Source organism: Lonchura striata, chromosome 29 (assembly GCF_046129695.1).
Source record: "Lonchura striata isolate bLonStr1 chromosome 29, bLonStr1.mat, whole genome shotgun sequence".
Taxonomy (NCBI): Eukaryota; Metazoa; Chordata; class Aves; order Passeriformes; family Estrildidae; genus Lonchura; species Lonchura striata.
Window position 1 is genome coordinate 6,420,413 of NC_134631.1, and position 26,859 is coordinate 6,447,271.

General features: G+C 53.0%; 1 protein-coding gene across 1 annotated transcript in view; it reads right to left on the bottom strand.

Moving 5' to 3' along the window:
• The window catches only part of LOC144247626 (uncharacterized), a 552,118-nt gene that overhangs the window by 182,977 nt on the left and 342,282 nt on the right, over positions 1-26,859 (bottom strand). Inside the window, 1 exon segment of the mRNA XM_077788934.1 lies at positions 666-791. Within this exon segment, the coding sequence (XP_077645060.1) occupies positions 666-791 (126 nt within the window).

Sequence of the window (26,859 nt, forward strand, 5' to 3'; positions counted from 1 at the left end):
GAAAACCCCACATCCCTCCTGCCAGCTCTAAGAAAATCTATTTGGACATTAGAGACTCAGAATTGTTTGCATTTTGAAAATTGTCGTATGAGTGCTTTTGATTGTTTTTATCATTTTGTGTTGATTCAGTTGATCCTCCAGAGAAGCTTTCTTAATAATATAAAAAGGGGAATTGTGGGGACCCTGGGGGGCATTTCCCTGGTTTGGGGAGACGCAGGAGGCTTCCCTCAAGGGGCTGTTGGACTCTGTTTGCTCCTTTCCCTGTTCCTGTGTCTGTTCCTGTGTCCCTGGGCCACTCCCTCCCTGTTCCCTGACTGGGCCTCATCTTTGTACTGCCCAGGGACCAGGGTCACCCCCACCCCGACTCCTCGGGACAGGGAGAGCTGAGAGTTGGAGCAGGGGGATGAGTGTGCTGGGGAAAACCCTGAACATCTCACGGCGTGGCTGAATCAAACATCTGTGGATACCATGCAAAGGCCTTTTCTGCTTCTTTACCGTGGACTCTCCTTGTAGCAGCTCAGGCTGCAACAACTGGGGATCATCCAGCCCGGATCCTCCCATGAGGATGGAGCTGGAGCAGCGCACGAAGCTCTGCCCCCACTCAGGACACCCGCAGGGCCTCCCTGGTGTGGAAGTGCTGGTGAGTGACGATCTCTGAATTCCACCTGAAGCTCTTCTGACATTCCAAGCACTCATAGGGCCTCTCCCCAGTGTGGATCCTCTGGTGTTCCATCAGGTGGGAGCTCCGGCTGAAACCCTTCCCACATTCCAAGCACTTGTGGGGCTTCTCCCTGCCATGAGGCTTCTCCACCAGCTCCGAGCTCCGCCTGGATCTCCGCCTGCCTTCCTGGCTCAGGGGGGCTCTTTCCTCCCTGCAGCTCCCTGGGCTGGGTTTGCAGCTCCTCCTCCTGCAGCATCTCCGGGGCTTTTCCTCCTCCTCCATCCAGCCATGTGCAGGGAATGACAAATCCTGGTTTGGGGAAAAAACAAGAGGAGAGCACCTTGGACTGGAAGTTCCTCCTGCCCAAGTCCATCCCTAGAACTCAGCAGGACTCTTGTGTCCATGAAAATCTCCACAATATCAAGGTTCAGCCCAAAACAACTCTCCCAGGAGTTCCCTATCTCTGATCTCTCCACTTTTGGGGTTCCTTGGGATGATGGGGGTCCAATGGCTCCAGGGGTTCCCCCTTCTCAGGTGTCCTGCTTAGGGATGATCCAGGGGCTGTTGGGGCTGCATGGGTCCCTTTTCCCCTGATGCTCTACTCTGAGATCCCAGGTGTCCCAGGGGTCCCTCCTCTCCGGCTCCCCCCCTTTCCAGCCAGCCGGGGTCCCCCAGCTCCAGGATCGCCCCTCTCTGCTCTCCCCACTCCGGGGGTCCCAGGGGTTCCCCTCCTCTGCTCCCCCGGGGGTCCCCAGGACAATGTCCTCCCCCTGGTGACACTGGGCAATGGCCACGTGGACTCCCAAAGATCCCGCAAGGGGCTCAGCTTTGGGGTCCTGCAAGATCCAAACCTACACACACACAGAGAAAAAAACCTCCCAGGGTTTATTTGGGCCTCCCAGACGACATCTGGGGCTCAATTCCACAATCTGCAAGCTCCCAACACACCCCAATAAAAAACCCTCTCAGGGACCCCCCGATAGATTTGGGGCGAGCTCCCCCTCCCCTCTCACCTGCAGGATGAGCTGGGGGCGATGGTCCCGGGGCCAAGGGTGCTGCGGCCTCAGGGGGCACTGGAACCTCCTGTTTCTCCTCCTTTTCCTGCTCCTGATCCTCCTCTTCCTCCTCCTTTTCCTCTCTCCCTCCTCCTCCTCCTTCCTAATCCCACCTCCTGCCCAGTTCCTGCCTTCTGTATATTTCGAGTGGAGCACCTTGCTTGTTTTTAGAGCGAGAACAAAGATCCCAGCGGGAACACGGCTTGCTGGCTTTAGTCAGAAGTAGCAGTGACTAAAGGTCCTGTTTCCTCTGCTGTGCTCCCATCCTTGTTCCTCCTCAGTGTTCAGGCTGGGCTATGGGGTGTCCCTGTTTGCTGCATTTTCAGAGCTCCTCCTGGAGCCTTTGGGCAATAGGCTGTGCCCTGGGAGGGTTCTTTGTGCTCCTTTGTGACCCAGGAGAACCTTCCGGGCGGTTTCTGCGTGAGCTGCTGCTGTGATGTCACAGGAGTACTGCCACGTCCCCGAGGTGCTCCCGTGGCTGTGGGACACGGAGGCCTCAGTGTCCCCAGTGGCTCTGGGCACTGCTCCTTGCCGGAGGATCCTCCTGCCCGAGGCATTCTCAGCACCAGCCCAGTGTCCTTGTGTGCTTGCAGGGCTGCAGTCTGCAGACGTGTGCAGCGCAGCCAAAATGATCCAGCACGTGGCTGCTGCAGTTTGCACGCTGTACTCTGTGGCTTATTCGGGCTATTTTTTAACCCACTTGGCACGTAAGTCGAGGTTTTCCCTCGGTGCTGTGGCTTTGGGCTTGCTGTGTGCTTTCTGTTCTTCCTCTGGACCCGAGCTGACTTTGTAACCAAATGGCCATGAAGGCACCATTGCTTTGGGAGAGCTCCTGCCAGCAGCTGCAGCTGAAAAAGGGGGTGTCTGCAGCCAGAGGGGCGCGCACAGCATTTGCAATGAGCCCTGGGGGGTTCTGTTCCCTCCAGCGGGGAGTCTGTGGCAGCAGAGCCGGGAACTCCCTGCCCAGCCAAGAACTGACCCAGCCCAGCATTTTGTGCTGTTCTCTTGCTGTGGGAAGGGACTGTGGCTCCTGGAGGGACGCTGGGAAAGCAAAATGCTCTCTCGGGGTTGCCTTGCTCCATGGCATTTCCCACGACAGGCAGTTTTTTCCTGACAGCATCTGGTTCATGTTCCCTCTCCCGTTGCAGGGCACCTCATGTGTGGATTCCGAGCAGCTCCTCCTCTGGTGAGTGGGAAAGGAACCTTTGGTGTTTGGAATTGTGCAGCAAGCTGTGAGCTCGGCGTGTGGCAGCCGAGTGCCAGCCTGGGAGGCTGAAGGAAAGTTCCTGTCAGAGTCTTTGCAGCAGCAGCAGCAAAGGGATCCCCAGCAGATTTCTCCTTTTCTGCTGCAGAGCTTTTGAAGGGCTGCAGGTCTGGTTTTGCAGGCATAGGATTGCTTGCTGGCTTTAGCCACAGTGGAATATCGTTTTCCCAACAATAAGTGGCAATGTCGACTTTAGCCCATTGTTAGTTTGAAGGGCGTCAAACCCAATTTCTGCTTAGTGCAGCTGGATGTGCAGCTGAGGATAAATAAGGTGATCTCTGAGATAGAACTTCCCATCCCTCACGCTGCCGTCTGTCCACAGGGCACAAAAGCAGCACCAGCCCCTCCTCTGGCTCCCTCTGCTTCCCAAGAGGAGGCCAAAGAGGAGGAAGACAGCAGTGAGCTCCCCGCTGTTCTGGGGGACGCTGGTGAACTTCCCTCGGTGCCGGGAGATGACAGTGAACTTCCCGCTGCTCTGGGAGACGAGGGCGAACATCCCGCGCTGTGGGAATACAGCGGCGAGGCTCCTGCGGCGTGGGACAGGTACAGTGGACATCTCCCGGCGTGGGACGAGGGCGGTGGATGTCCCCTGGTGCGGGACGAGGATGGCCAAGCCCCCATGGTGTGGGATGAGGACAGAGGACATCCTGTGCCTTGGGAAGAGGAGGCTGAACTTCTCCCAGCATGGGAAGAGGACAGTGAATGTCCTGTGGCTTGGAAAGATGATGGCGAACCTGCAGCATTTTGGGAAGAGGACCCAGAACCTCCCTGTGCTTGGGAAGAGGATGGAGAACCTCCCTGTGCTTGGGAAGAGGACACGGAACCTCCCTCCGCTGTGGGATCCTGGGCTGAAGGTTCTGACAGCAGCACAGCCCTGCAGCCAGAGGGGAGAGGGGAGTGGTGCCTGGTGCAGCTGAGTACGTCTGCTCTGTTCCTGTGTTCAGAGCAGGGGCTGTGTGTGTGTCTCGGCATCAGCTGCAGCCAGCGTTGCTCTGCAGCTGAATGTCACAGGGGCATTTATTGTCCTTCCCAGCTGAGACCAAGGGGCTCACGGCCCCAGGGAGTGGGGCTGCATTCTGGCTCTGCTCTGGCGGGGTCTCGCTCTGGGAGGGAGCCTCTTCCACGTGGTTTTTTTCAGGGAACATCGTGAGCGTGGAGGAGCCTGCCGAGAAATACCTGGAAGTGGAGCAGATTGGCCAAGGGTAAGTGCACGGCAGCTACTTCTGCACAAGCAGCCCAGGGGCTGTGCTGGTGCAGGATCAAGGGAGAAGTCAGGAGAGCTCCAAATACCTTCAGACACTGGGGTGCCATCCTGCTGTCTCTCAGTCCTGATCAGAATTGAGAACTCTGGTCAGAAGGAGCTGTCACAGGCCCCTGAGGCTGGCAGTGTCCTGCCTGCAGCAAGGAGCAGGACCTGGAAGATCTTCTGTGTCTGGAGCTGGATTGCCTAAAAGAGCCACTCACCATCTGGTGACTGTCAGAAAAGAGTTGTCAAGGAGATTTCTTTCAAATATTTTACTTCAAAAAATGTTCTCTGGTCAACATTAACAACCTAATGGTTTGGAAACAGGAACCAGCGATGAACTAATGAGTGCTCTATTCTAGCACAGGTCGTAGAGCCCATGCATTCAGCAACAGACACAGAGCTGATGCACTCTGGGGGAAAATGCATCACCTGCCTGATGGCAGGGCCCTTGTGGATCCTGCAGGTCTTAGGCAGGAAATGGAAAAGGATGAAATGCATTCTTTTCCAGTTCTTTAGACACCCATTGCTCACTTCAGGTTTTGAACTAAAGCAATTCAGCGTGGACATTTGGGATTTGCTCCAGCCCAATTCCTTCGTGTTGGGTCTCAGTTTTCCCTTGCACACCTGGCATGGCAGAGGGCTGGTGGCTGCTGCGCTGTTGTTACAAGGGTCGATGCACCCAGGTGTTTGTGAGCGCTGCAGGCAGCAGAGATCTCCAGTCTGGGCTGGCTTTCACTCCCAGGGCCTCAAGCGCTGCTTCTTTCTTCTCTGCTGTTTTGTCTCCAGGGCTTTCGGAACTGTTTCCAAAGGACTCGACAGGGCCACTGGAGGAGAGGTCAGTGCCAACACGCCCAGCACGTCTGGCAGCTCTGCAGGGCTCTCCCCTCTGCTGGGAGCTGTGGCTGCAGCTCTGGGGGCCAGCAGAGCTTTCCTGCACAGGCTGCTCCTCTGAAGGCAGAGCAGTGTCAGCCTGCAGAGCACAGCTGGGACACACTTGGTCCTTCTGGAGTGCCCAAAGGGATGCAAGGAGGGCAGCAGTGTCTGTCAGAGCAGGACACGCTGGCTTGCTCTTCATATCTAAAAGTGTGAATGGATCAGTGCTGGAGACTGAGGCCCAATTTATCTTCACCCCAGCTGCAGACAGGAACACTATTTAGCAATTTTTCCATCCTGCCTTTCATCTTCAAAGGGTACCTCAAGGCCTAATTAGGGAGAGATTCTGCTTGGGCTCAATTTGGGGCTTTAGTTCCACTTCAGCTGTCCACAGAGAGGGAGAGAAATGAGAAGGTGGATGTCCAGGGCAAAACTCTCTCCTAAACCCTGCAATTGTGTTTGGGTCTGGGGTCAGTGACAGCCTGTGACAGGGACCACCTGAGCAATGGATGTGTGTGTTTGCTTTGTTGTGCAATCCCAAACAGAGCAGCTGCATCTGAAATCATTACTAAATCCCATAGAATTGCTAAAGGGTTCCTGGCTGTTTTGCTCTGTTTTCACAGAACCAGAATTACCTCCTGCTTGCAAAATGTGTTTGAATAATAATGAGAGTGTTGAGGCCATTTGAGAAGACTGTAGGTGCAGAGAATGTGGTTAGAGCTGGGAGGCTGACAGCTGAGGGGCCATTTCTGCAGAGCTTGCAAGGCCAAATGTCTCTGGCCATGTGTCCTGTAAGCAGCCCCAGCGAGCAGAGCAATGGGCTGTGGGAGTGGCCCTTGCTGAGTTCTGGTGCCCATCCCAGGGCAGTTTGGCACAGCCCGGCTCCGTCGCTCCAAAAAGCCTCGCCCCGTGTTGGCTGTGGCCTCCTGCCACAGACTCCTCCAGTTAAAGGTCTGCAATGTCCCCTCAGGTGGCCATAAAGAAAATGAGTCTCAGAGGGCAGAACGGGGAACACGCTGTGAATGAGCTCCTGCTCCTGAAGGACAAGAAGAACCCCAACATTGTCAACTCTTTGGACAGGTGAGTGCTCCAGGCCTCATCCCATGCACGGGCCCTGCCTTAACCTTTCCTGGCACCCGTAGTCTGTAGCCTGTTTTGAAAATGCCTGACCCAGCCGTATCTTCCCAAAACAACAGCCTGGCAGTTCGCTCCCTCCATGTGCTTTGGTTGCTTTGGTTTGGTTTTTCCTTCAAGCTGACCCCCTTTTCTGTGTCTTACAACAAGTGCTGATAAAACACAGCAGAAATTATTTCCCTTGGCTTCTTCTTCCCAGCCCTTTTCCATTGCTGCAGATGCCAGGAAAACCAGGGCCTTGTTTCCAGAAATGCCTCATTTGCCCATTTTGCACTGGCCTTGCCTGTTTCTGAAGGGACTTTCTGAAAGGTTTTCTGATTGCTTTTGTCCCAAGTGCTGCACGGCCTCCTCCCCTGGATAACCCTGGGAGTTGTGTTGCCTTGTTCTGCAGGGAATGGTGGAACTGATGAGCTCAGAAGCTGAACCAGCTGGGGGCCAGTGTTGTGGTTCCACACTGATCTGGGCTGTTGCTAAACTGCATTTTTCACCTGCTTGCCATCTAAGGCCTCTCCTTTCTCACAGGTGTCTCCTCCTTTAGACTGTGCAGATTCCAAGGACTCTGCAGCCTGGCAGGAATGTCTCTCCATCAGATTCTGTCCTCATGAACAAGTGACCTGGAAACAAAACTCCACTCCAGGCTTTTCCATGGGGGAATTGAGCACTGCACATTCGTCTCCATGCCACTGCTTTCCTCTTCCAGCTTCCTTGTTGACGGAGATCTCTGGCTGGTGATGGAATACATGGATGGAGGAACTTTGCAGGACGTTGTCAGACAGACACGCATGGCTGAAGGAGAGATGGCAGCTGTCAGTCGGGAGGTGAGGGATCCTGCCTGTGGCTGCCACGGCTTGGACACGATGGTCCTTCCACAGAGGCGTGAGAACAGGAGTGGCTCCATGCTCAGGGCTCTGTTTCTCTGTTGTTTTTATGAGCTGGAGAAGAAAGAGCCTCTGCAGTGAACGGCCTGCCAGCATCGCTGCACTTCTGCTCTGTTCTTGCTCTCTTTCCTGCTGTTGTGGCACTCTCTGTCTGTTCTGGATTTGATGTGCTGTTCTCAGCTTTGCCTTGAACCGTTTGCCTGGAGCCTGTCTGCTCTGCACTCCTGGCCTGTCACAGCAAAGCTGCTGCTGGCAGAATTCCGACCTGTCCTTTCTTGTGTGATAGATTCCGGCCATTGGTTTTTGTCCTGGTGTTTCTTGTTCTCTCTCAGTGCCTGCAGGGCCTGGATTTCCTCCATGCGAACCGGGTGATCCACAGAGATCTGAAGAGCTCCAACATCCTCCTGGGCATGGCCGGCTCTGTCAAGCTGGGTGGGTGTTCCTGGCCAGGCACGGCGCTCCCGGGTGCGGCTGTGGGGCTGCTTCCCAGTGCCGGCCAGAGCCCCACAAGGGCTGCTGGGGGCACTGCCCGGCCCCTGCTGCCAGCTGAGAGCGGCTGCCCCTGCAGAGAGCTCCGGAGAGCAGCAGGGTGCCAGGGGTGGCTTTGCTCTGGGTATGGCCCTCCCAGAGGGCAGGAGTTGGAATCTAAAGCTTCAAGGGAATCAGTAAAAGCCACTTCACAAAAGCTGAGGGTTTCTTTAAGGGTCCAGTTCCACCTTCCCTTGGCTACAGCCCTGAGCACTTTTCCAGCTGACTTCACTACTGCATTCTCAGACTGAGAGTGGGGAGTCTTGGTGCTTGGTTTCCTCATTCCAGCTGCCCTTGACAGTGTTTGTTTCTGTCCTCAGCTGATTTTGGCCTCTGTGCTCAGCTCAGCTCTGAGCAGGACCGGTGCAGCTCCATGGTGGGCACTGCTCACTGGATGGCCCCAGAAGTTGTGACCAGTTCTCCTTATGGCCCCAAGGTGGACATCTGGTCCTTTGGCATTGTCACCATCGAGATGGTGGAAGGAGAACTGTCGCTGTGGGACACGTGAAAGCACCACGCGGACCACCTGCTGCTTGCAAGGTAAAAAAGGGACGTTTATTATCTGACTCTGTCTTTTATACCTTCCCAAGGGTGACATTGGATTGGAGAGTGAACGGTCCACCTCTCCAAAGACATTGGACAAACCACCAGTACATCAAGTGCTTTCCACCCCCATAAAAGAATGTAAACAATACGTTGTTTACAGAAATTGTGTGGGAAAGTTCTCCAAAGGAATGTAAACTCAGAAGGCTTTAGGAAGTCTTAAGAATCAGGGTGACAGAGAACCTCCTTACTTCAAGGAAACGAGGGCCATGGTAAGAGGCAAATTCTCCAGGGGCTGCAGAGCCCTGTGAGCACAGGGTGACCCTGCACTGGGAGCAGCAGCTGGAGGTTTCTGCACCTGGGGAAGGGAATTCCCAGAGCACTCGACCCTCAACACAAACAAATATTCTGCAGTCTCCAGCAACAATTTGCTTTGGGATTTATGATGTTCCAGCTCTTCTGTCTGTGAGGATGACCTGAAAATGTGAATCAAGTGCATCAGCTCTTTCCAATGGCTGTGGCAGCACCAGGGTTTGGGTTTTTTGGTTGGCATAGGAAAATGAGCTGTGAGCAGCATCTCTGCCAGGGAGGAAAGTGCCCCTGGAGCTGGGGCTGAGAACCCGGGGTCGCTGTGAGCACCTGTGGGTGGGAAGGAAGCTGGCAGAGCGCTGAGTTTGCTTTTCCTGCAGGCTCGCGCTCTGATCCGGCACAACGGGACCCCGCAGCTGCAGGAGCCCCGGCGCCTGTCGGCTCTGCTGCGGGACTTCCTCGAGTGCAGCCTGGAGCCGGACGAGGAGCAGCGCTGGTCTGCCCAGGAGCTGCTGCAGGTGAATGCCGAGCGGCTGAGGGGAACCAGCAGCGCCAGGGAGGGGTTTTCTGCTGGGGCCCCTCTGATAGTCTCCAGCCTCGCTGCGTTCCACACGCAAAGCAAGCAGAATCCTCGCCGGGTTTGGCTTGGCAGGGTCCTTTCGAGGGCATCTGCCCCTGGTGCCCCACAAGGAGCAGGGCCATCTTCAGGCAGGTCCGGTGCTCAGAGCCCTGCCTGGCCTGAGCTTGGATGTTCCCAGGGAGGAGGCACCTCCCACATGCCTGGGCACCTTCTGTCAGTGTTTCCCCACTCCTGGCAAAAAGATTCTGCCTTAGATCTAACCTGAGCCTGCTTCCCTCTCCTGAGTTTCAGACCATTTCCCTTTGTCCTGTTGCAACAGAGTCTGTGAGGAAGTTGGCTCTGGAAAGTAACAGTTCATTTCTTTATTTTTTATCCTTTGGGCAGCACCCATTTTTATCATCAGCCAAGCCTCTCTCCAGCCTGACCCCTCTGATCATCTCAGCAAATCAACTGAGGGAGCAGCAGAGGAGATGAAGCACTGGAGGACAGCTTTTAGTTACAGTAGTTAGTGAGGACAACTAGTTAGTGATGGTAGCTAGCAGTGCTAGTTGGTTATGGTAGTTAGGACAGCCTGTTTGTTATGGCTCTTATGACAGCCTGTTTGGTATGGCAGGTTTTTGAATAAAAACTCTCTTAAACCTCAACTCCCTTGAGGTGTCCCTTCCTCCTCCCTCCGTGACTCGGCTGCCCGGAGCAATGTGAGGGGAGAGCGGGCCCAGCCTGGCCCAGAGCTGAGCCCCAGCAGAGCCCTGGCAGAGCCCAGAGCAGCCTCGGATCTGCAGAGTCAGCCTGGGAGGAGGCGCTCGGAGCCTTCTGGGCTGCACCCGACTCTTGGTTACAAACTGCGTGTGCTGGAAAATGCCACCGGCTCTGCCAGAGGGCAGAAGGGGCCCGGGGAAGGCCCCAGGGCTCCCTGCAAGGGAAACACCTGCCCTGGGTTTGTTATAGAGAACTATGTAGTTGGTGGCTTTTGCTCTTGTCTTGACTTCTGCAACTTATTCTTAGTCACAACGATTTTGATACAGAACAGCTTGTAATCACTTTTAACTGCTTTTGCTGTAGTATAATTTGTCAGCTTTTTGTGGCCAATGCCCTGGCCCCTGTGTAGCTCATATCCTCAGAACATCATTCTTGGATGATAGTTTAGTTTGTGCACAGTGTGAAAAACATACATACTAGTTTTGGCTTTTGCAAAATATTGAAGTGGATGCCATGTGTTGTGCATTAGAATGTTAACTTTTGCAGAAGTAGCTGTAGTTGTGAAATAATAACTAATGCTATTATTTTTGTGTGTGAACTCAAAATGTCTCTCAGACATTTTTAGAGGTTCCAGGCCTTGGTCAGAAGCATTCTAGACCCTGGCAGACAACTGAAAAACAGTTGTGATTTTGAGTTTGAGCCATGGAATGAATTGCCAACTTTGGAGGTGGAACAAGCAATCACAAAAGGTGAGATAGTATAGTAAAAGTAGTTACAAAATAGAGGGGAATTTTTTTTAGTATTGTACAGGGGGGTTTTAACACATGTACAGGGGGGTTTTCACTTTGTACATGGGGGTCAGAAGTTCTGAGATGGAGGAAAGTGGGCTGATCCTGTTCTTCCTCCTTCTTTTTCCTTACCTCCATGTTCTTGGTGATGTTGGCACTCACAGATTGGTTTAGAATAGAAAAACACTTGGCAACGTAGGTAGTAGGTATTGGGGAATAATTGTAAACATGTTATACGTAATATATCTTATAAAAGATAGCAGCAGCCCTGGGAGGGGAGAGAGACGAAGAAGACAGCAGACAGAGAGGATGTCAGGGTGTGTGTGCCTCTACCCAGGCCGCTGATCAAATAGCCACAGTCCAAGAACATAATCTGTTAGATAACTAGCAATAAACTGCCTTGAGACCGAACAGCTAAAGCCTGCGGAGTTTTTCTTTGGAAGCACGGGTTGGAGGAGGAAGTTCACCACCACATGAGACCCCAGAGCAAGGCCAGGGTTCTCACATTTTTGTAACTAACTGACAGTAATAACTCAGAGGTATTTGTGAAACAGCCAATGTTGATTTAAAGTACTTGTGGAAGTAGCTAAAACCGTCTGCATGGCCAGATAACATTTAAGGAACGAGTGTGATGAGGACCCTGCCGCTGACCCTTCGACTCTCAAGAACTGTCTCCTGCTGATGTGGAAACCCAGGTGTCCCAGGGTGAGGTTCTGGTGTTTGTATCCCCAATCGTGGGTTCTGTTCATGTTTGATATTCTGTTCTGTGCTCTCAGAACTGACTCTGAAAGTGAAGGTTTGTTTTGTCTTGTTATCAGCTGGCTCACCTCCCCCCATGGTCTGTTCTCTACAAGAGGCTTGTGCGGGCTGGCTTGGCTTGCTTTTGCTGGCTTTGTTTGCTTGCTCTTGCTTCCGCTCTTGCCTTTGCTTTTTCCTGTTAGTTAGTTTAACTAGGCATTCCAATTTTTTCCCTGGACTGTTTCTTTCCCTTTCCTTCTTCTGAATACCATCCAACCTGCTCCAGACTGGGACCCTGTAAACACCGAGGAGCACCGGGAGCCTGCGCTCTGTGATCTGCAGCAGCCATCCCCAGTGCCCAGAGCAATCCCCAGCACCCAGACCCGGGCGACCACCCCCAGGAGAGACTTTCTGGATTTGTCATCTCTGCAGAGTGGTGAAAGAGTTTTGTTGTCATCTGGTGTTGTTCATTTTTTAGTGCTGGGGAGTGTTTTGTTAGTTAAATAAACAGGTTCTTTTCCACTTCTCTCAGAGAAAGTTCTTCCCAAATCAGGTGGGTGGGGAGGAGCCGTGGGGGTTTGTTTTCTGGGGGCTCCTTCCAGAGGAGGATTTGGGGGATTTGCATTCCAAGAGCACTCAGGGTTGCGTGTTGAGGTTATGCCCAAGGGGATCTGGGGTTGGACAACACAGCAGGACTGAAGGTTAAAAATGTCCAAGGGGATCTGGGGTTGGAAAACAGTAACACCTAAAATTCTGCTGGGTTGAGAGACATCCAGGATTAAACCTGCTGGGTTGATGGATTAACATTCCATGAGTACTCACGGTGTAGATATGTAATGTAGACTGTTTGAAAGTAAAAGGTACCTTGTATGTGAGAGTGAGTGAAAAATAAAAGTGAGTAAATGTAGATTGATGGAAGTTTATATAATGTAGATTGTTTATTTTGAGCTTTATCTCCTTGGAGGGAGGTGGATTGTGTTGAATGGTATTATGAGAGAAAGGACTTTTTGAGTAGTTGAAAGAAGGTGGTATTCAGGTTGTTAGAGAAAGTGGGAAACAGAGGCAGAGGACTTGTGAAGAAACGTGAGGAATGGACTATCACATCTAAAATGGGCAACACCAAAACACACCAAAGGAGTGTTGAAAAGGACTTGCTTAGAAAAATCAGCAAAAAGGAGTGACAAGGGAAACAGAGGGCAAGCCTGGACTGAGCACTGTACTCACCAGCGAGAAGATCACACGTACCTGCTGTGGGCAGCAACCCCACAGGCAGGGGAGGTGGGGCTATAAGCCATGCCAGACCTCTGTCATTCCTGTTTCTGTCTCTCATTTGTTGTCTTTTCCCTTCTGAGATAGCAGCAAGATCGTGTCACAAATGCTACAGAAAGTGTTACATGGAAAGAACCCAAAGTTCATTTTTGGTACACACACCCATGTCAATAGCCACAGACCCACCCAAATTGAGTACCTGCAGGCAAAATGGGGAAAAACTGCAGTGTACCAGAATAGGCTGGCTTTAGACTGTTTATTGGCTAATGAAGGGGGTGTTTGTGGAAAGTTTAATATATCAGACTGTTGAAAATAGATGACAACGGGGAGGTCATCCTAGAAAAAAACAACCCAGACACCAATCCAAATATGGGAAAACAGTGTTAGAAATTAACTAGTGGGGTAATGTATTGAGGATGGGATGGTGGAAGGAATGGGGATTCTTCCTTTTATGTTACAACTGTTATAAATGAAAATTTGTCCAGCCAAATTAACATGAAAAAAAAAATATTTATTTTGCAATCAAATTCTATCTAGGCCAGCCACAAGGAAAGAACAGAGCCGAGCCCGGGGTCGGCCCTGGGTGTGCAACAAAGAGTCAGCCTCAGCAGAGGTTTTCCTCTAAGCCCACACACCTCCATCCTGGCACAAGCGGTTTTTATAGGGAAAATTCTGCCTGAGGCCAAGATTTCGGCAGTCAGTCTTCTCTTCAGAGTCCACATGTTAATAAGATTTTCTGTTTTGGTGATGAGGGAGAACAATTCAGTGTCTGGAGTTTGTTGAATCCCTTGATGAAATTTACGGGAGGGAAGGCTGCATTCACCTGTGTCTGCCCAAGGATTTCCATGATATCCATCTCGGGTCCTTCAGGCAAGGATCAGCACCGGGGGTTCCTGTATCTCCCCAGCCATGGCCCATCTCCTGGGGAGCCGCACCTTCTCACTTGTAAATCAGTTTCCAATATACACCCGGTCTCACCTGCGAGGGTGGGGGGGAATCCTAATACAAACGTGTAGAGTGTTAGAGTGTTCTAACAAATCTAACAAATATTCAATATCACATATATCATATTAGAAATGGTGCCAATTATATCTGCTACATATAACAGTATGGTAAATGTAGCTTTGTAGATAAAATGAAGCTTTAGTAGTTAAAAGAGAAACTATGTATGTGTGTGTTGTGGGGGGGGGTGGGTGTTCAAGGAATGAGATACTCGCTTCAAGGAACACGCAAATTCTCCAGGGAAAAGCAATTTATGGTTTTCTTATTAGAAGAAGCTGATTTCTTCACGCCTTCCTCAGACTCGAAGACCCCGTGGGAATTAAAGGAAACAGCTGACATACAACAGACAGAGTTTTTTGTTTCAAATATAATGTATGTATAACCATAAAGGATATATGAATATGCAACAGTGTATTGTTTTAGGGGTGATTCCTTCATTCACAAGGTACACTGCTCTTGGCTTAAGCGCCTGAGAGCATCTGGACCTCAGATATTCTTTCCTTTTTATTGTCTTGTAATTGTCTTAACTCTAATTTTTTATCAGTCTAATTATATTCCTATTTTTTTTCACCATTTTATTATTATTAAACTTTTAAAATTCTAAAAACCAAGTGATTGCCATTTTTCACAAATTCCTATCAGGAGACAGAGAACCCATTCATCATTTCAATGGCATAATTAGCTTACAAGCTGTTCTCGGAATAAGAACCAACCAGACAGCTCCAGCTCCTGACCTTCCTGCCGACCAAGCCACTGAAATGAGGAACACAACATTTCACATGGGGATGGGATCAGATTATCTGTGTGCAGAAAAAACAGGAGTTTGTGGAAAACTAAATTACTCAAACTGATGTTGGCAAAGAGAAGGGGAAAGTGTTGAAAAAGATAAAAAAGGAAATAGCAGAGCAGTTTATGTATTGGTCCAAGCATGGAAAGGATGGGAATGGGACACGGTTTTCTGGCTCCCCGGCAGACCAGGGGTTAAACGTTGGGTGTCTCCTGGATTTTCCCCGGAAAGGGCCCATCTCTGCACAGAGACACCTTTTTTCATTTGTAAATTAGGTCTTTCTTTCTCTGCCAACAGTGGTTTCTCCAGCCCCGGCTGTAGCCACTGCTCATTTAAAACTTGAAGAATCTTTTTCTACAAGCACAACTGAATTGATGTATATTTTTCATAAGCCGAATTATTCCATAACATATATTACAATGGCGATGCAGAGATCCCGCAGCTGGGAGCAGGGAGGCGTTGGGAAAGCTGCATTTAAGGCTCTGCACCGACTTCTCCTTCTCCTGCTCCGAGTCTTTGGAGTTTTCTGACAGAAATCTCTGCCCTGCCCCACCCACCCACAGGGCTTGGGGCAGGTTTCCCTTTTCGGGGGAAATCAAAGCGAAGCACTGATGCGCTAACGAGGGGCAGGAGAAGTGAGGCTCCTGGGCTTCCCGCAGAGGCGGAGGCACGGGAGGCGCAGGGCCGGGAAAGCCGTGGCGGGAGGCGCGGAGAAGTTTGTTTGTGTGGGCAGCTCAATCCCGGCTCGGCCCGGGCCCGTGCCGGGGCTGTTCCTCATCTCCGGCTTTCCCCTCACGCAGCCCGGGGGCGCCGAGAGCGCGGGGCGAGGCGGGGCCGTGCGCAGAGCCCGCCCCGAGCTCGCTGCCATTGGCCGCCGGTGCCGTCAGTCGCGGTTGCGGCGCGCTGATTGGTGGGAGCGGGGCGCGGCGCGGCCCCGGCGGCGGGCTGAGGGCGGCCGTGGCCGCGCAGCGCCGCCATTGGCCGAGCGGCTGCGCGGGCCCGGCAGCGGCGGCAGCGGCCGGAGCGCGGTGAGGCGGCGGCGGCGGAGCTCGGAGGCGGCCCCGGCGCAGGTGGGAGCCGCGCTGGGCTCTGCGGGGGCTCGGGGCTGGCTGCGGGCGGAGGGGGCGGCAGGGGGCTCCGGCGGCTCGCCGGTGCCGTGTCCGGCCCGTGCCGGCCCCGGGCTGAGGGCGCTGCGGGAGCGGCTGCCCGCGGTCTCCTTCCCGCCGGGGCCGGGCAGGAGCCGCTGCCGGAGCAGCGCTGGCTCGGCCCGGCTGCTGTGGGTAGGACAGAGGGGCTGCCCCGCGGCCGGGAGCGGGCGGGGAAATTCCCGTCGCCGGAGGTTCGTGTGCCCGGGGGAGAGCGAGGAGTCCTGTCAAAGTGACTTTATTGCCGAGCAGGGGCAGAGGCCGTGGGGCATTTGCCGTGCGCTCTCTGCCGTGGCTGTAGTCCGCAGCCTCCTTTTTATCCTCATTTTCCCGGCCGCATCTCCCTCTGCCTTTGCCCACCGGCTGAGTTCCTTGGAAGGTTCCGACTTCCCGATGCGCCTGGAGCCTGTCCTCGTTAATGTGCACCCTCCTTTTGTAGAACAGCCGATATTCATGGCTCTGTTAAGTCTTTGTTCTACTCCTCGAAGTTCGGGAATGTGGCGGGACTTTGAGCAGCTCTCTGGGTCAATTTGTAACATTTATTGGAACTGGTGGTTTCTCCCCTTATCTACAAGTGCCCGGCCCTATGTCCAGGCAGATTCACTCCTTGACTCTGTTTTGTCCTTCCCGGGTCCTCTTTGGTTTTGGGATTATTCTCGGTGCCCTCATTCCCTGTCCTTTTGTAGCCGTTTGTGGATCAGGAGGCCTGGCTGCCACCTGCATGCCCTGGCTCAGCTGCTGGATGAGCTGCACTGCCAAGGTGTGGAGCATGGTAAAAAGATGAGAGTTGCTGCAGCACAGAAGAGGAGAAGCAGCATTCATTTAACCCCTGGTGTGCCTGGGAGCCAGGAAACCGTGTCCCATTCCCATTCTTTCCATGTTTGGACCAATACATAAACTGCTCTCCTATTTCCTTTGTTAGCTTTTTCACCACTTTTCCCTTGTAATTTCTTTACCAGCAGCCGTTTAAGCCATTTAGTTTTCCACAAACTGCTTTTTTTTCTGCTCACAGGTAATCTGATCCCATCCCCTGGTGAAATGTTGTGTTCCTCATTTCAGTGGCTTGGTCGACAGGAAGGTCAGGAGCTGGAGCTGTCTGGTTGGTTCTTATTCTGAGGACAGCTTGTAATCTAATGATGCCATTGAAATGATAAATGGGTTCTCTGCCTCCTGATATGAATTGGTTTGGGTTCTCAGGGGCTGGTCCATGGTGTTGTAGGATTTTTTCTGGTGGTCCTTCAATACTTTTCCCTGTTTTTGGGTGCTCCCTTCAGTTGGGGCTGCCTCAGTTGACTGCTTTTTTCTAATTACATCATCAAATACTTGAATTCCAACTGATTTCCCTGAACTTGTTCTAGCAAAACCCCCAGTGCTCTGATACACCCTGTACAGCACAGACAGTGACAGCAGATGTTGGAGTGGGCAGAGGGATGATCCCCCCCTTATTTTAGTGAAGTTTTCCCAACATTCTCCATTTGCTGTTTCCCTTTGCAGCTTCAGCCATTTCTGTTGCAGAGTCAGAGATCCTCAGCATGGGCTCTGCCTTCAGCTCTGCAGATTCCATCTGTACAAGCAGGCAGAGCTTGGGGTGAGGGGCAGAGGGAATCAGCCAATTCCTGCCCCAGGCAAGAAGAGCCAGGTACATTGTCCCCAGTTTGCCCCAGCAGTGTTAATTTGCATTTCTGAAGCTCATCTCTTGGCTGCCTGCTTAAGAGTTTAGGGATCACCTTTAAATCTCTTCTGGTGATGCAGCCTAAAGGTGAACTTCAAAAAACTCAGATCAAAATTTTGGTATCTTTTGCAGCTACGCACGAACATAGACAAAAAATCCCAACGTAATTCAGCTTTTTCTACTTCCCCTCGGAAGAAAAACTCATTCTCACCTCCTTTACCCAAACCTAACCAGCTATATAGAAGTATGAGTAATAAAAATATACTCTAATGCTCTAAACTTTGCACTGAAACTGCAGGAAAAAGAAAAACTTCACTATTCTTTTTAGTGTTAGAATCAAGGCATTCCTTGATTCTGGCCAGGATGCACAACAAAAATCATTCCATCCCCACATAACCCGGGTGTGCAGAGTAAATCATTCTATTACATGTGGGTTTTACTAGGTTTTTCCCAAAGTTGTGCAGTCTAAAGCAGTCTAAATGGATTGGTTTAATGTTCTGTAGTTTCAAGTCCTGCAGTTTTTACTGTTTGGTTTCTGGTTGGACCCGGATTTCTTTGCTTCTGCTGTTAAAATTTCTTTCCCCAAGGCAAAGGCAAACCAAGCCTGAGTAGAAAAATAATTTTTTTTTTTAATGAAACTTGCTACATTTTCCACCAACCCAGCTAATGCAGTGTGAGTGTAACTGAGTGGAATTGTCCCGGTGTGTCCCCAGCAGCTGTGGCAGTGCAGGCCCAGGGAGCACTGAAGCTGCAGCAGTGGCAGCAAGGGCTGGCCCCGGTGGCTGGAGCTGCCCAAGGAGGGTGGCCAGGCCGAGGATTTCAGCAGAGGAGGTGTGGGCAGGCCCAGGGCCTTGCCCCGCTGTGGAGCCCTGGCTGCTGCTGCGCTGCCTTCAGTGCAGGCTCAGGGGGGCCTCCCATCCTCCTGCTGCAGGCGGGAAGTGCAAATCTCCGGGGCTGCAGAGACCTGGAGCCCAGGCTGAGGGGTCCCCCCGTGTTCAGCTGTGCTGGCGGCTGTTTCTGGCCTCGGGGCCCCTTGGCATGGGCCACGCCACTTGGCCACCAGTGGTGCTGCTTTGCACTCCTTCGGCAGAGCCCATGTCCTGCTTGGATGTTGGTGTTATAAATGAAAATTTGTCCATCCAAATAAAAATGAAAAATGAAAATTTTATTTAGAGTCAAATTCTCTCTGAGCCAGCCACAAGGAGAAGGACAGTGCTGAGCCTGGGGTCGGCACTGGGTGTGTGACAGGAAGGACGCCATTTGGCAGAGGTTCCCCTACCCTAGGCACACACACACCCTCCTGGACCCTGCAGTTCTTACAGGAAATTTTCTGCCCAAGGCTGGGATTTCAGCCATCTGCCTTTTCTTTCTATTCAAAGTCCCACATATTCATAAAGTTCTTTTCTCTGAGTCAAGGTTGAACAATCCAAGTCCAGGTGTGGATGATCCTTGATCCTCTGATGGAGTTATGGAGCCGTGGCTTTCAGATGTATCAGCCTGGAGGAGTTCAGCAATCCCAATCTAGGGTTGTTACCAGGATGATCAGTGCCCAGGCATTCCAGTATCGCCCTTCTGAGCAGCCCATCTCCCCATCTTCAGGCGAGCCACATGTGTTAAATTGTAAATGAGGCTTTGTCCAAGAAAGCTGGTATTGGTGTAACCAATATGTGGGGGGGGGCAGTTCTCAGTGCTGGCGTGTGTGCTTTGCAATAACAAAATATTATACGTGTCAAATCATATTTCCCTTAACCAAATACAACAATATTACATTGGTGCAAATTATAACAAACATACATATCATTGGGAGCAGCAAAGTGCCAAGTCAGGCTCTGTGCCAGCCCAGCTTCCTGTGGGAGAGATTGCACCAGAGACAGGATTCTGGCCACAGACTGCTTTAAATGTGCATCCCTTATCTCCACCCTGCACTAGGTGGAGAATTACCAGGGTAAGGAATTCCCAAGATCAGTTCCATGGGAGATTGAATTGAATATCTGGCCTGGGTCTGGCTCTTCTTCTTGCCCAAGCCAATGGCAAAAGCCGTACCCATGGCATCCTGGTTTGTATCCCCAGCTTCCAAAGGTGTTTCCTAAGTTCCCTATTCATTCTTTCTACCCAACCTGAGCTGTGGGGGTGCCAGGGGTTATGGAGGTCCCATTATATTCCTAAAGCTGAAATAACCCCCTGAAGGATTTTTCCTGTAAAATGAGTTCTACTGTCTGATTCTATTTCTTCCACAATCCCTTTTATTGGAATTATTTCTTTTAGAAATACCTTAATAAGTGATCCAGTGGTTGCTGAAGAAGTCAGAATTGATTTTGCCCCCTTTTAGCTGACATGGTGTTACCAGAAGCTATTGAAGCCTTCCTGCTCAGGGCATTTCAGTGCCAGGCTCTTACAAGCACACACAGCTCTGTGGGTTTGTCCTGCGCTTTGTCTAATTCCCCTTCCTTCCTGTGAAAAACACCATTCACTTTTGTTAAAATTTTAGAACTTTATTAGTAAGAAAATAGTCATAAAAATTAGGACAATAAGAGACAATAAATGTAAACAATTATGGAGTCTGGTTGCCTGGCACTCCACCAAATAGCACACCTTGCTTATAAAGGATTACCCCTTAAAAGCAATGGCCTATTGCATATTCATATATCTCATACATGATTCAAACATTCCTTTCAAACCAGGGTGTTTCTGCTTAATTTTAGATTCCCCCCCATGTTGTAAATCAGCCTTCTTGGTTCCTGGAAGTCTGAGCTTTTCTGGAAAGGAGGCAATGATTCTTTTCTGGGGTTCCAATTGTCTGTTGCTGTGATCTCTATCCAGCATCAATAATGCAAAGAATTTCTTTATTATCTTTTCCATTCCTTGAGCTAGTTACAAAAAGTATCTTATGTCACATAGTTTCTATTTTAATCTCATGCTATAGGCTAAAAACTGTATGTAGCACACTACTTAAAAGAGATTAATACAGCACTACTTAAAAGAGATTACTAAAGCATAACTTTCCAACATAACACATATAGGATTCATTTTAATATTTGCAATGAGCCAATCATATAATATGCATTTTTCATTCTTCCCTCCCTTGGAATAGGGTGTTGCTTCTAGACAACACTTGTGCTGCTTGCGTCGAAGTACTTTGAAGAGGCTCCATATCTAATTTTCCCCATTTCCCTGAGGCTGCCCACACTTCTGGGTTCACTTCAGCATAGGCCTTGCCAGACATATGACACAAAGGTACAACAGAAGTAGCCTCTGTGTCAGCTTTTATAATGTTAATTTGCATTCCCAGTTTAGCGATCAAATCCCTTCCCTGTAAACTATAGTCACAATTAGGAGCAAGTAAAAATTCTTGCATTTCAAACCCTGTCCCACATATGCTAGAAGTGGTTGAATAAAGCCACTCCTCTTTCCTACTTCTCCCCTGAATACTCAAAGACATTTTTAGCAGTTGTCCCGCTTAGGTGTAAGATTCAGAGTGGATGGAGAGGCCCCTGTGTCCATCAGGAGAGGCCTCCTCTGGATGCAGACCCAGCCTGAATGTTCTGCAGGGCTCCAGTGTGGTGGGTCCCCGGTGGGATGGGAGCTCAGAGAGCCCTGCCAATCCATGTCCATGCAGGGGTGGACTTGCTCCTGCTGAGGGTGCTGCTGTCTGTGCTTGCAGTGTCCTTGTGGGCTGCAGCTGGAGCCCTGACTCCTTCCCAGGGGCTGTTTGGGTGGGCTCTGCCCTGGCCAGGAGGGCAATGCCTCTGCCAGGTGCTTGTGGCCGACCCCGTCATGCCCTGGGTGCTGGGGCCCCCTTGGGCCCTGGGGTTGATCCCTCAGGGGCTGTGGGAACTCTGCCGTGGCCTTTGCCTTCAGCTTGGCCTTTTGCTCATCCCTTCTTGCCTTCAGCTGCTGTGCCCTTGTGCCCAAGTGCTGCAGGGCTTCTTCTGCCACTCCTGGAGCCCCGGTCACTGCCTGTGGGTGCTCATCCTCTGAGAGCTGCTGAGCTTTCTGCAAAACCTTTCCTTTCTGCAGGGACCCAAAGCAAATCCTGAACAGCAAATCCTGATCCTTCATGTGCACTCTGCATTTCCCAGCTGTTCCTTTGTTTTCCCCGTTGTGCTCAGGGTCCCTGCCCAGCCCGTGTGGCAGAGCCGGTGCCTGTCCTGCCGCAGTGTCCAAAGGCGGCCCCCCCGGCGGGCAGGGCCGGCAGCTCCCCGGGGCCGGGCAGCGGCCGGGGCGTCCCGCAGCCTCCTGGGGGCCGGGGGCCACTGCCGGCCCTGCCCGGGGCTGGTGGGGTCAGGCAGCGCCCGGCGCTGAGCCCCAGCTGCCCCACAGCCCCGGCCCGGCCCCGCAGCTCCCCACAGGCCCCAGCCCGTGCTCCCGGTGCCGCACCTCTGCACCCGGTGCTGCCGCTGCCACCGCAGAGAAACCCCTGCCATCCTGACCTCCTGCTTTTCCTGTCTTGGGCAACTGGGAATTGAAAGTATCAGCTGGGAAATTCTGAGGAAAAAACAAAAAACGGTGCTCGAAAACAAGCCAATCCTGAGTATTTTTCTGTTCCTCCTCTTTGCCATCATCCTTTTTCTTACCACACAGATTCCTCCTGCTGCTTCTTGCCTGAACCATATTGCTGCACACTCCCCTTCACCCGATCCCTTCCCAGCACATGAACACCATCCATCACCTGTTGTCCAAATCCCTTCTCCACTTCCCTCATTGCCCCACTGGGTGTCCATGTCCTTAATTACCTCTGGGGGAATGTGCAAACTACCTCAACATTCTCCCAAGGGACCCTTCAGAGACATTTTGGGATCATCATCCCTTTGGCCAGGACCCCTCCCTGGCTTTCCCTTTTCTCCCCTCCATGGGTGCCCTGCCATGTTCACTCCCCGAGGATCCCAGGGCACTCACTGATGAGATTTTCAGTGCTCTCTCCCTGCTGACTCTTCACAGACCCCCTGATGTGTCACTCGTCTGTCTCCTGGTCACTCCCGGGTCCCCAATCAATCCCCGGTGCCGCCGCCAGCCAAGGGAGCCGATCACCCAAAGTGGGTGAGGCACCTTCAGCTGCACTCCCTGCCCACTGCCCTGGAGGGTGGAAGGAATTCCGGATGGGCCCCAGGGTGTGCGGAAAAACTGACATCAGCAGAGGATTCTGTCCACAGAGCAGAGAGACGAATCTTGTAAAATAATTTATTTCTTAAAAATGGGAAAGACTAGGGGACCGTCCTCATGGGATCTCTCCAATTGTTTGAGGACACAGCTTTCTTTTCATCCTGATTCTCCTGGCCACATCTCCCTCTGCTTTCCCCATTGGCTGAAGTACTTGGGAGGTACAGACTTCCCAATCCACCTGTTACATACCCACCTTGATATACTCCATGCTTTCATATAGCAAACGATATTCATGGCTCTGTTAAGTCTTGTTCTTCTGGAAGTTCATGAATAGAGCAGAACCTTGGCTGAGCAGCAGTCTGTGTCATCAATTAGTAAAATTTTCTGAAACCGATGTCTTCTCCTGTCATTTCCTAACATAAAAGTTATTTGGCCCTATCTCCGAGCAGCTTCAGAGCATCTGTTTGTAAAGACACTTTCCTGTGGTTCCTTCCATGGGGTCCCCCGTTTGTGGGACATCCCCCCTGGAGCAGGGTGTCCCCTCTGTGCTGCAGCCCCAGGGCTCGGGCAGAGCTCAGCCAATCAGAGCCCGCGGCGCTGATGACTCACCAGTTGCCAGGCAGACTCGCAGCTCCCCGCGTTCCCCACCTGGACCCACCTGCGCCCCCCCTCGGCCCCATGGCCCCGCTAGGGGAATTTGGGGAGGTGGGAGTGGGGCAGCGCCAAGGCCGGGCCCCCCCGCGCTGTCCTGCCGGGAGCGGCTGCAGTGGGGACCGAGTGCGGGCGGGAGCGGCCGAGAGCCCAGCGCTGCCCCAGCCCGACCTGCCCCAGCTCCATCCCTGCCCCTGCGCTGGGATGCTGTGGGTCTGGGGGGAAGAGGGAGCCGGCAGTGGGTGCTGGGCCTGGGGGCAGGAGGAGAAGGGAAGGAGAAGCAGGCTTGAGGAACAGAATGGTCAAACGATGGATGTGAGAGGAGAGTGTGGGATTGTGCAGGAGAAGGAAAAATAGCAGGAGGAAGAGGAGTGTGAGGAAGAGTAGAGACACAGGAGGAGGAGGAGGAGGAGAAAGAGGAAGCAGCAGAAGGTTCCACCCCTCCCTGTATCTGCAGCCTCCTTCCAGGCCCAGGAGCGCTGCTCTCCCCACATGCAGCAGGTGACTGTGGAGGGGGATCCAAGATTTTCAGGGGGTAAATCTTGGTGTTTCTGAGCTTTCTTGGGCTAAATGTTGGTGCTTTGGTTTTATGTGGCAGCTGAATATTTATATCCTGGAGGAGGTTTTTCCTGAGTTGTGATGTTTAGGGAGTTTTTGATTTGTGTCTGGGAAGTTTGCGGTATTTTTGGGCTGAATCTTGGTGTTTTGGAGGTTCTTACAGACACAAGATTCCCAATGACTTCCTGAGATGAACTTGGGCAAGGTGGAACCTCCATTCCAAGGTGCTCTCCTCTTGTTTTTTCCCCAAACCAGGATTTGTCATTCCCTGGGCTTGGCTGGATGGAGGAGGAGGAAAAGCCCCGGAGATGCTGCAGGAGGAGGAGCTGCAAACCCAGCCCAGGGAGCTGCGGGGAGGAAAGAGCCCCCCTGAGCCAGGAAGGCGGGCGGAGATCCAGGCGGAGCTCGGAGCTCCTGGAGAAGCCTCATGGCAGGGAGAAGTCCCACAAGTGCTTGGAATGTGGGAAGGGTTTCAGCTGGAGATCCACCCTGATCTATCACCAGAGGATCCACACCGGGGAGAGGCCCTACGAGTGTGGGAAGTGTGGGAAGGGCTTCAAAGACATGTCTGGCCTGATGGTGCACCAGGTGATCCACACTGGGGAACGGCCCTATGAGTGCTTGGAATGTGGGAAGAGCTTTGGGAGGAGCTCACACCTGAGAAGACACCAGCGCATCCACACTGGGGAGAGGCCCTACGAGTGTCCCCAGTGTGGGAAGAGGTTTCAGGCCAGCTCCAATCTCCTCAGACATGAGCAGATTCACACAGAGGAGAGGCCCTACCGCTGCCCCGACTGCGGGAAGGGCTTTAAGCGAAACTCCCACCGCATCAGGCACCGGCGCATCCACACCGGGGAGAGGCCCTATGAGTGTGGGAAGTGTGGGAAGAACTTCTCCAGGAGCTCTCAACTGACACAACACCAACGGAGGCACCACTAAGGGAAGCCCTGTGAGTGCCCCGAGTGAGGGAAGAGCTTGGAGTGAGGGAAGAGAGTGAGGGAAGAGCTTGGTGCGCTGCTGCAGCTCCATCCCCCATGGGAGGATCCGGGCTGGATGATCCCCAGTGACCCCCGTTGGGCAGAGCCCTGGTACCCCGGTATGGGGAATAAAACAGAGAGTAAAGCAATGGAGCTGATAAAGGGGCCCGATATCTGAGGCCTGACTGAGCAGAAACTGTGGGAGACACAGACACAGTTTAAATCTCCCAGGGCAAGAAGTGACCAGAAAAAATGGTGTGAGTCTTTGTGATAACAGAAATGTTCCCACGTTACTGGATGTCACGAAGAATGTGTAACCAATGGGAAATTGTTACCAGAAACAGAGCCCTCTATAAGCCCCATACAAGTAAATCCCTGTATAAACACCTGGTAAACTCAATAAAATTGGTTTTGGTCTAAACTCGGATGTCCCCGTCTCTCCATGGTGGATAACCCTGTTGTGGGTGATCCCCGTTGGGTGGGGGAAGGTGCTGGAGGGATTTCTTTCCCTTCTCCCGGTGCTGCCGTGGTTTGGTTGGTAATAAATTCCCTCCCTGTGCCCAGGCCGGGTCTGTTGTCCCCGTGCCGGTGCTCGGGGCGGGATCTCTCCCGTTCCTTCTCTGCACTGCCGGGCCTCTCCTCAGCCAATGAGAGAACGCGGTGGAGAAGAGTCAGCCAATCAGCGAGAGCGGGGCTGATGACTCACCAGTTGCCGGGCAGACCCGCAGCAGGCAGTGTTCCCCACCTGGACCCGCCCTCCCTGCCCAGGGCCGGCCCCGCCGTGGGGTCCCCCCAAGTCCCTCCCCAGTGTCCCCAGGAACTGGGCTGGGTTTAACTGGGAAGCTTTACTGGGAACACTGGGAGCAGGGGGCAGGGGCAGAGTGACAGCAGGGCTGGGGGACACTCGACCCCCCCAAAATCAGCGTGGGGATGGAGCAGGGGGTGCCGGCCGGGTCCGGGGCCACGGGGAGGGGCTCTCACCGCCGGTGGCTCAGGAGCTCTGTGGGCAGAGAACGGGGGGTGACACCTGACTGGGGTCCCCAGGGGGACCATTCACATTCTGGGGGAGGTGGGATACGACTCACGGGACCCCCCTTTCTTGTGCAGGTAGAACCAGATTCCCAGTGCCAGGAAGATGAAGCCCAACACGGAATCCCCAGTTCCTGACAGCATCTTGCTGCGGCAGCATCCAGCAGCATCTCTGGGGTCTCCGCAGGGGTCAGGACCCCCCAGAAACTCTCACAGGCACCCAAACCCCTCCAAGCACCCTCCTGGTCGCTCCCAACCCACTCAGGATCCCCTGAAACCTCCCTCTTGATCCCTTCCTCACCTCCCCAGGACCCACCAAAGCCCCTCCTGTCCGTCTCAGGATCCCACAGCCTCCTTCCAGTTGCCCCCCACTGCTCCAGGACCCCCAAACTCTCTCTCAGTCCCTTCCCAGCCCCACCAGGGTTTATCCAGACCCCTCCCAGTCTCTTCCCAGCACAACCAACCTTGTCCCAATCTCTGCTCTTCCATCCCCAATCTCCATCCAGCTCCTCCAGGCTCACTCACATCACTCCCAGTCACACCCAGCACAACCAAACTCCCTCCCAGTGTCCACCAGGACCCCCAGAATCCCTTCCCACCCTCCCCGGTATCCTTCAAACCCCTTCTTAGCCCTTCCAAACCCACAACCTCCTCTCCCAGTTGAAACCAGGCTCTCTCCTACTCCCTCCCAGTTGCTCCCAGCACATCCCAATGTGTCTCCCAGTGCCCCCAATTCCTCCCCTGTATCCCAGTGCTGGCTCAGGGGGTGCTCCAGGCTGACGTGCTCCACCTGGCAGGTGGAGGTGAGCCCGGCCCGGGTTGAGGTTTCCAGCAGCACTAGGAGCTGGTGGGTCCAGTCCCCGTTGGGGACCATGTCGGTGGCCACCACAGAGAGCTCCTGCTGGCCCTGGAACCACCTCAGCTGGGTGTGGGCAGGGTAGAAATCCACCAAGAAGCAGAGCAGGTGCCGGGGCTGGGCTGGGAGCTCGAGGGCACCAGCGAGATGGACACGCTGGGGGGCACTGGGAGAGAGGAGGGAGGGTTGGTGTGACCTTGGGGCAGACTGGGAATTGACTGGGAGATACTGGGAATGGACTGGGAAGACTGGGGTGGCACCCAGAGAGAGGGGAGGGGATGGGGGGCACAGGGAGAGACCGTGGAGATCTCGGAGTGAACTGGGGAGGAACTGGGAATGGGCTGGGAAGGAGTGGGAGGGAGTGGGGCGGCACTGGGAGGAACTGGGAATGGGCTGGGAAGGAGTGGGAGGGAGTGGGGCGGCACTGGGAGGAACTGGGAATGGGCTGGGAAGGAGTGGGAGGGACTGGGGCGGCACTGGGAAGGAACTGGGCATTAGCTGGGAAGGAGTGGGAGGG